Genomic DNA, 10,258 nt, shown 5'->3' on the forward strand with positions numbered 1-10,258 from the left:
AACCCTGGGAAAGGAGAGACAGAGCAAAACCCCGGCCATTTGCAGTCATTTTAAAAACCCACCCGGACATGAGGACAAGGGGCCAAAAAGAGGACTTGTTTGGGAAAACCTGGACGTATGGTAACCCTACCAAAACCCATATGTGAAGAATTGCAACTTAGTAGATCAACAACATAGTCACAATTAAAATATGATTAATAAAAAATTAGGACCGTAAAAGAAAGATACGAGGGGTGTGTGAGAATATTTTATTACGTGATTGCTTGAATAATATATCTTGATGCGACTTAATAAATTTTGCCTAATAAATAATTAAAATGACATAACTTGACGTTGGGTGATTGAGAATGTTTATAACATTTAAAAACAAAAAAGATTAAAGGCAACAGGTACAAAACATAAGGAGAGAAAAAAAAAAAAAGATGAAGTGGGGAAGGTGAGGGTGAGGGGCAAGGTCAAGTCCATATGGTGACACTGGCAATTAGACCAGATTGGCGAAGTGAAAACTGTTGGCATCATTGATGGCAAGCTTCTGGATCAGAGAGAGGCCGTTACAGTATATTTTGTATTGACAATGTTAAGCATCAACTGAGGTGAAAGGCTGAAAATATTAGAGAGGCACAAATTCCAGATATCTGTTGTAGAGGTGAAGATGTGCTCCTGCCAAGGGATTGATAACTAGTCCTGAAGACTTGTAAGGGCTCCATTCTTGAATCATGGTGCCACAAACATTACTTGAGGGATTAATGGGGATTAATCCTGGTTTATGGGTCCCTTCTGTAGCTTGCCTTCTGATCCAGTGAAATCATGGGATAAGCTGGGTGAGGGAATAACTTATCTCTGCCAGGGCAGCTAAGATGCACCTTCCTTGGAAGAGTGAATTTGGCCCTTAATCATCTCTTTTGGAAAGAGTCCAGCAAATTACTACATTCCTAGAAACCTACCATTTAATTCTTCCAAAAATGCAGACTCTGAAAGTTAGGTATTTTTAAAAGCTATTTGAAATTATGATTCTTACTCATTTCTTTTGTTTTTAATTTTCAAAGGTCGCCATTCCTATTGAAGATGTGAACCGGAGTCATTTAAGGTTTACATTCCGCCACAGATCATCACAGGACTGTGAGTAATTTTGTCCTTTCCCCCAGTTGCTCTTGTCAGCTCCTGATGCCTTTAGTGTGCTGTAACAGAGACAGTGCTTCTGGCCTATAATTAATCAAAGGCACTGCATTTCGCATGGGGCTAAGGTGTGTTTTCTTTTCTGTTTGTTGTTATTTGCCTTGTATTCCCCTTTACTTCCTTCTCCCTCCCCTCTTATCTTTCAACATGCTCTTCTTATGTGTTACTTATGCATGTTTCCCATTTGAATACGAGACTTAGTAAATTAGTTTCTGGTTTTATAGTAAGATACAGGGCTGTAGCTGGGTACTTTGGAGAAGTAGGTCAATAAAAGGTGGCATTGCTCATCTGAAACGCGAGGAAAAGGGAGGCAAAGGAAACATGACCCGTCTTGGAGGCACTGCATGCTGTTAGGTATGGACCTAATAGTTTGGAGACCTGGGTCAGAACTAATTTGCTCTTTGCTTTCAAATTATAGTTCCGATATGCAAAGGTATATGACTGCCTGCAATTCCTCCTTTAGTCATTGGCAGTTGAGATGCTCTGAGACCTAGGGATCAGGTCTGGTGGCCAGGCACTTTCCTTTTATTGGCAGTTGCTGTGTGGTGATACAAGAGGGACTTATTTTGGCCTAGATAACAATTATTCAAAATAGCTCTTTAACAGTTGTCTTGCCTAGCATGTATAATTTGCAAAACCTGAACTAACATTTTGTGGCTGTATCAGCACATGAACCAAACTTTAATCAGATAACTTGCACTGGATGCATTTTGGAATTTGCTGTAATACCAGATACTTGCTTTATAATGACTGGATAATAAAAGCAGTCTATTTTGATTTAAAAATTAGTAATTAATAAAGCAGCACTTATTATAATGGAATAAGAATTGTGCTAATGTAAACAATGTGCAGAATATTATTGCCATATTTATAACTGAAGTACAAATTAGTTTAGTTAGAACATTTATAAGATGTTGCACTAATTCAGGATTGGACACAGTTAAGCTGCTTATGTATTCATTTCTTCTAAGGGTGTGGAGTGTTGTGCTTTCATAGAGACTCTTACAGCTTATGTTTCATGTTTGTAGGAATCTCTTTAAAATATCCTAGCCCTTTTTATAGCTATGTGAACCCCTTATCATTCTCTGACCATTTCTGAGTACCTTCCTTGCGATTTTGAAGGTGCGTCTGTGCCAATTATAAATGACTTAAACTACAATATTTTTAACAGCCAAAGATAAGTCTGAGAAGATATTTGCTTTAGCATTTGTGAAGCTAATGAGATATGATGGAACAACTTTAAAGGATGGAGAGCATGATCTAATAGTGTACAAGGTATAATTCTAAGATATTTACTTTTAATCTTATCACAGCAACCAAATCTGTGCATTGGAATGTGCTACATGCCAGCTATAATTGTATTCACATTCTGTTTAAAAAGACTGTCAAGCATGAAAAATGTAGAGCAGAGGTTAGGAGTGTGGTGTTGCTTTAGAATGATGTTCAGCAGGGCCTAGTAGCACATACAGTGCAGTTGGAGTACTTGGAAAGTTGCAGGACAAGTTTTGAAAAGATTCTGTTCTTCATCTAGAAATGGTAATTTTTTCCCCCAAGAATTTTAATGAAGCTGGCATCTCTATGGATTTTCATGCCAGGAGACAAGACACTGCTTTGGCATTTTGACATTTCAAAGTCTTGCTACAGGCCATGGAGATGATCAAACTGTGTTTGCTTTTTAAAGGCTTAAACTGTAGCCTGTAATTTCTTTAAAACCAGAATGACCTTTAAGTATATACCAGATGCATACCTAGGCAGAGATGTAGAATAACGTATTCTTAGCTAAGCGTGAATATACTGGAGAACTTGTATTTGGTTTTCTAAAATAGTTTGCGTTGTACCCTGAATCCTGTAGGCAGAAGCAAAAAAGTTGGAGGATGCATCAACATACTTAAGTTTGCCATCTACTAAAATAGAGTTGGAGGAAAAAGGACACTCTACAACAGGGAAAAGCATGCAGAATCTTGGAAGCTGTACCATCAGCAAAGATTCTTTTCAGATTTCCACTCTGGTTTGTTCAACAAAGCTTACTCAGAACGGTGAGTTAATCAAGGAAATCTTTGAGCTGTCTTTGATCCCACTCCACAGCATGTGTGATTGGGGGAGAGTGTTAGTGTCCCCTTTGTCTTTTTTATTAGGTCAACGTTATAATACATAAGGTGCTAGTTTGACAGCCCCGATAAATGAAGTCAGGTGTAGGCACAACAGAAATAGAGCCTGAGGCCATGATCAGGTTTTATTTCTAGTGGTGGAAACTTTGAGAAATTTCCACTTCTAGAAATGCTACCAGGAAAAGGAAACAGTACAGGTATATATCCTGTAGCAGCCCCCTCTCTCCTGCTCTCCACACCCTCTCCCAGCTGGGGTGATCCCCATCTCAGGAAGACACGGACAGTGCAGCTGCTGCTTCACCCCTCCCATTCCCCAGATGGACAGAAGTGGCAGGGAAAGACTCCTTCCCCTGATCAGGGACCCTCATTTGGGGAATGGGTGGTTCAGTTTGGTTCTAGCATGATTGTCCACATTTATATGGACGTAGGGCCTGTTAATCCAAAACTTTTTCAGCTACTAAAATTAGTGTCTCCTACACAGCTACAGGATTTGTGGGCTTTAAAAACAAACAAAAATTAACAAAAACACTTTATTTGGAGTCTTTTGTGTAGGGGTGAACAATAGATAGGACATATTTATATTTTTCTAGTCCTGTTATGTGCCTTTGTGAACTCAAGATCTGATCTAGAGCATGGTAGCATAAATGGGCTCCCCACTAGATTTTCTCATAAAGTTTCCAGAGCATTGTGTAGTGTTTTCCATGTGACCTGAAAGAAATACTCTGGCCTGAGCACAGGGGGGCAAGAGGAATTAGGAGGAAAGAAAACCCCATCATTATGGCACAGTGTGCCCTAAATTTGAAGCTCATGGAATGGAATTGGAAGGATGTAGTTACCTCATTGACTCCTCACACCTGTTTCCCCAAAACCTGCTTTTCATATGTTTTGACTGCTTGATACAGTGGTTAGTTGCAGGAACTTCAATACATGAAGGCCACCAAAGTTGATGTTTCCTAACCACAGTTATCTCCCTCCTTTTGTTGTTCAGGCTGTCAGCACTTAAAGGGAGGGGCCTGACGTAGAGAACTCAGGTATCTCTAGTGTGTAACTTCTCTGACCTTTCTGTTTTAATAAAGTCATTGTACTTCTTTTTTGACTTTATTAAATGAGAGGTCATATACATTTATATCTTGGGATAGTTTCCTATCTAAATGAGTGACAGCGGTTTGAAAATCCATTGAAAGGCCTCATCACTACAAATCATTGTTTATGTTGATCAGAAAGACTTTCACTATAAATTTGCATAAATGGTTATAAATCTACATGTCTTGTGACGCATACAATACCGAGTGGTGCTTTACTGCCAGCAGCCGTTAAGGTTCTTGAGTTAATGGATTCTTTATTCAGTTCTCTGTCCAAGCAGAGAAGTCACTGGCCTGATATGCCTTCTTAGTCACCTCACAATTGTACCGCAGTCTTTTTAGTGACATCTCTGTTAAAGCTCATTCTGGGTATTTCATATTCAAAGCACATCACATTCACTGCAGTCAACCAGTCTTATGGCATGTGAGGATACTTAGCAATAATTCTGAAATAATTTTAGAATTGCATCACAAATATATGATCACATCTTAATGATAATGCAGTAATTTTATGATCTCATAAAACACAGCTCACAGAATCCAATATGTGGGGTTGCATTACTGTCTGCATTGTGTTTAGTTTGTGATTTGTAATGTTCATTGTTATGATATCTTGCTTATGTGTTTACTGATGGATTTTAGTAGTATTCAGAACTTGACATGGTGGTCAGTAAGTTAACTGGGCTTTTATAAATAAAAAATAATGTGTATTAAGACTGGGAGAGCAATAAATGTTTCATACATTATTCACACATGTGCATTATGCTTTGGTTCATGCTGTCATTCTCTGTTTCTCATGGCTGATGATTATGTTATTCTTGTAACTTTTTTCAAAAAGAATCCTGTGCAATGTTAAGACAATGTCATTAAGATCCTTATGGATTTGTTCATAGACATGTTAGAGAAAAAAAATTAACATGGAGGAACAATATGTTATGTTAACACTTCTTTTAATTGACAAATCAGGTTTCTTGCTTTTAAAGGGATGCAGTCAGTGCAAAAATCACACTTTTATTTCTAAGATTTTCTTAAATTGATCTAATCCCACAGATTTTTCTGATTATTCAGTTATAGTAAATACTTTCCAAAACTATTTAATTTACTTGTTTTGGGGATTTGTCTGCCCTGTCTATAATTTTACTGTGTCCTTATTTGTATAGAGATTTTTTGCAGTTATTTGGATAGACAAGTATTTAAAAATTTGTGATTACAGAATATCAGGGTTTTTTGGAGATAAGCTTTGTCCTGAAGCTGTTTTTAATTTTTAAAAAAATGGTGTCCCTTTGACATTAAGATTTAATAATCCATAGTAATGCTTACTTTATTAATATTGACAGTTATATTGAGCATAGTTATTTTTTCCTTTTTGATTTCTACTGTTTCCTTTTGTCATCCTTCTGTTGTTGCATGTGAAAGATTTTTTTTTTGACTGTGTAGTCTTTTTTCACAATTCAGCTTCCATACTCCCCATGGATTAATTAATCATGGCACTTCCTTTTTTCTGAAATGTATTCTACATTTCATATCTTTTGGCATGTGTACTCTAGAACAAGCTGTTCTTGAACTTCATTCTTTAAGTGGCTGTGCCTCTCGGATCTATGGGGGGTATTTTTCCATTTCAGCTGTTGAATATAAGATGGACTTAAAACCTACATAGTGTCTCCTATTCAGCAAATATTGGTGACCGATGAGTTTTTTTTACTACTTCATCTGGGTGGATATGCTAGTTTTTTATTTATAAGGTCTTTGCTTAGTTAACATTTTAAATAGGCATAACTGACCAGCATTATAAAAAGATATTTGAGTAATAATATTGTTTCTTAGCCTTCTGTTATTGCACAGAGTGAACAATGCAAGTCGAAGAAAAAGGTGTAGGAAAAGGTTTACTGAACTAGTAAAGGCACAGAAAAGAGATCATAAATAATAATAAAAACGTTAAAAATGTATAAGAAGCAGGAAGCAAGTTTAAGAATCAATGGGACCATTACATGACCAAGGTGTAAAAGGTGCATTTAGGAATGCTAGGGCCAGCGCATTTTTTGCATTTGTTTTACTGCAAAAGGTGCTGGAAGAATGGCTGTGCCAGATCAGTCCTTCCATGTAAATAGGTCTGAAGAGCTGGATCTCACTGAAGTGACAACAGAAGTTTAAGAACAAATCAGTAAATACCAATAAGTTACCAGAACCTGATGGCATTCACCTGAGAGTTATGAAGGAACTCAAAGGTGAAATTGCAGAACGGTTGGTAGCAGTACTATTGTTACAAATGGCTTGTGTGTCAAATGACTGGCAGGTTGCCAATATAATATCTATCTTTAAAAAGGGCCTCAGGTGATCCTGGGAACTAAAAATATGATCTGCTGGGGAAGAGTCACCATGTCTTTTGTAAATGGAAACCCTGTTTTACCATCTGCTGGAGTTTTTTTGAGGCTGTTAACATGCATGTGGACAAGGGGAATCCAGTTGACATAATATATTTGGGTTTTCAAAAGGTTTTCAACTAGGTCCCTTATCAGAGGCTTTAAAAATGAGTTTCCACAGGATTGGAGGAAAGGTTCTTTGGTGGCTGAAGAGCTTGTTGAAGGATAGAAGGCAAAAGGCGCAATGGTCATTTTTCACGATGGAGGAAAGTCAAACGTGAGCTCTTGTAGGGGGTTTGCGATTCATTTTCATGAATGGCCTGGAAATAGGTATTTATAGTGAAATGTACAAGTTTATGAGTGATATATTATTCTGTATGTTCAAATCCCAAGCTGATGGAGAGGAGCTGCAGAAAGATTTCATCAAGCTTAAGTGAGTGGCAAAAAAATGACAGATGAACTTCAGCGTTGACAGGTGCAAGGTAACCTCAACTGTATCTACACAGTGCTGGGTTCTGAACTAGACCTTGTAGGCACTATACATAGTTGTCTAAAAGCATCAGCTCAAAGTGTATTAGTGGGCAGAAAAAGCCAAGATTTAAGAAGGGAATTGAAAACAAAACAGAGAATGTCATTGTGCCACTATACAAATCCAGTTCGAATACGGTGTGCAATTCTGGTCTCTGTGTCTCTAAAATGATGCAGTAGAATTAGAACAGGTATGGAAAAGTGCAACTAATATGTCTAGTGGTATGGAGCAGTTGCTGTACCAGAAGAGACTAAAAATGCTAGGACTCTTCAGTTTTTGAAAGGAGAAGGCTGAGATCTATAAAATCATGAAGGCTTTAGACAACGCAAATAGGAAACTGTTATTCACCAAATTCCAGAATACTAGTACTAGGGGCCACCTACTGAAATTGGTAGGTGAAAAGTTTTTGAAGCCAACAAAAGAAAGTACTTTTTTATACAGCATGTAGCTAACTTGAGAAACTCATTGCTACAGGAGGTTGTAGAGGCAGATAATATATAGCCAGGTTCAAAAAGCTATTAGACATTTCCCTGAGAAGGAGAACACAAATAGTTGTCTCTTCTCCCTGTGAGGTCTTGGTTGAATATGAAACCTCCTGAAGTCTTAACAAGAAAGTGAGGTTGAAGATGGTGAAGTTGTATTGCCCTCGTTTATAAATGAACTCTGTTACTGTACTTGTCACAGACTCTACTTCTTTCAAAAAATTACCCATTCAAAATTGTGGTATGTCTTTTAAGTGAGGAAGCTGATTCCCATGGCAGAATGAAAGCACAGGGATACTGGAACAAATGCTGGAGGCTGTGCTCCCTTCCCAGCCACTTGCAGGATGGTACCTGCAGTTAAGTAGTGGCTGAAATAAGGTTAAACCTTTCTTTTAGGATTGCAAGGAGAGTGTGAGGGGTGCTGAGGAATGGATTCTGCTCCTTCTGCATTTGGCCAGGAATATGGTGAGATTGTACTGAGGCAGGGAAGATTCTGGTATTTTTTGTTGTTCTGCCATCCCAAAACAGGGTGCATGTCTCTTTTAGGGGTATAGCCAACCCCTGCTTAATGCTGTTTCATTTAGTGCTATTTTGCTGTAACACTTATTTAAAATTAATACCTGATTTCACTTAACGCTCAGAGTTTCGTTATAACACTTGCAGCCGGCATCTTGGGTCATTAAAAACAATTGTGGTCACCATTGTGGGTCATCAAATACTTTCGGTTTCACTTAATGCTCAGTTTTTCAGGAACCAGTTAAGAGCGCTAAGTGGGGGTTGTCTGTAAATACTATGCAAGGAAATATGGTAGTTTAGTTATTGTTGACATTAGTTTGGTTATTTGACTGAACAAATATGAAGCATGACTTGATGTTTAGGAGACATGACATTCAGAAGTTTTGTTTTCTACATAAATTTTTTTGGCCATGTTCTAGACACTGATACATCTGTTTTTTGGAGCTATCTACCTAACTTTTCAGGCCACTTTCTATGGCCACTTTATCAGGCAGGTACATCTTGATACGATGGCTCATGAGCATCTGTACGCTTTCCCGCCTCCTTTATCTCCATGGGATCGTGTTTCGTTTCCTTTTTTTTTTTTTTTTTACAGCCATGACACTTATGCTGAAAGGTTGAACACTATGTCTATCGGTAAACCAAGAGATAAGGATAATATATTGTTCTGTGTTTCTGACTGCTACATTTTTTTGTGGGATTGCACTTCTTCCAGATCTTCAATTATAGCCTCATGGCTAGGCACATAATAGGATAAAATCTTCTTCAGTGTGTTGGAAATAGTGTTGATGTGATACTGTTAATATCTCACATTGCAGAGTAAAAAAGTCTACTGTCTGTGTTTAGGGGAAGGCTGTTAAACCTTATGTTACGTTATAAGCTCTTTAATATAGGGATTTTGTATTCAATGTTTTTTTGCAGTGCTTGGTACAAACAAACTTGAATCCTGCTTGGGCTTTATGTACTATGAGAATTAAATAGCACCCTCCCCCTTCCTTTTAACTAGAATCCTGGATTTTTAGCAAGGTTTCAATAAAAGCTTTGTTATTAATTCATTGATTCATCTGGACTTTGTTTTGGGCAGGGAGGGGAACCATTTAACAATAACTCATTACCCAGCACCCTTTTTGGCCCTTTCTTTTGACCTTTAATAAGAGACAAAGCTTTTCTTACACAGATGGTTGACAAATGGAAGCTTTGCAAACTTTTTGTAATCCTACTTTTGAGCCTATGTAAGTACCTTTAATCCTTAAGCTGCTTTTTTGAGCAGCAATTTTCTGTTATTGTTGGGTTTTTAAGGTTTCAGCCACTGTTTATAAACTTTCCCTTTAGATTTTTTTAAGGACAGAGTTGTTCTAGGTCAGGATGTTGTCCATCACTATGACATCTACTGCCAATGAGAATGAGAGATGCATCCACAGAGACTGGGGAGGTCACAAATTCTGTCTGAATCAAACAGAAGATGGTATTAGATACCCGAGTGCTGCTAATGGAGGGTTGGGATTGGGACAGTGGACAGTGGGGATGGAAGTGGTGGGCTATGCCAGTGGAATAACATCTTTGGCTTCATACCACCTATAGAAAGAAAGGTCATACTTTCCGTTGAGGGCTACTTTGTGACTCTCTACACTGACTTCACAGAGATGAGATGCAAGCCTTTGCAGATGCTAGGCTCAGAAAAAAATGTTTTAGCTTTTCCTTTTTAAGTGGTAGTTTTTCCTTAGTATTTAGTACAGGGGTGGGCAAAATACAGCTTGTGGGCCGGATTCGGCTGACAAGGCCATTCCATCCGGCCCACGGGGCCCCTAAAAATGTAGAAAATTAATATTTATCTGCCCTTGGTTCCTGTCAAAAGTGACAGGAACCAAGGGCAGTAGGAACCAGGGGAAGCCTAGTGGGCTCCCACAACAGCAGGGCCCGCCTGGCTCCACCCTGCCAGCCGGAAGCCTTAGTGGGGGCTTCTGGCTTGGGACCATGTGGCTGCCCCGTGCTGGAACCTCAGGTA

General features: G+C 38.4%; 1 protein-coding gene across 2 annotated transcripts in view; it reads left to right on the forward strand.

The window, feature by feature from the left end:
- Positions 1 to 10,258, forward strand: part of DOCK1 (dedicator of cytokinesis 1) — a 599,368-nt gene that overhangs the window by 108,995 nt on the left and 480,115 nt on the right. For both annotated transcript variants that reach the window (XM_019502991.1, XM_019502992.1), the window contains exons 16-18: positions 1,047 to 1,119; positions 2,348 to 2,451; positions 3,029 to 3,212. In XM_019502991.1, coding sequence (XP_019358536.1) covers positions 1,047 to 1,119; positions 2,348 to 2,451; positions 3,029 to 3,212 — 361 coding nt within the window. The remainder of the gene's footprint in view (positions 1 to 1,046; positions 1,120 to 2,347; positions 2,452 to 3,028; positions 3,213 to 10,258) is intronic.

Source organism: Gavialis gangeticus, unplaced genomic scaffold (genome assembly GCF_001723915.1).
Source record: "Gavialis gangeticus isolate Ggan-Ray unplaced genomic scaffold, GavGan_comp1, whole genome shotgun sequence".
NCBI lineage: Eukaryota > Metazoa > Chordata > Crocodylia > Gavialidae > Gavialis > Gavialis gangeticus.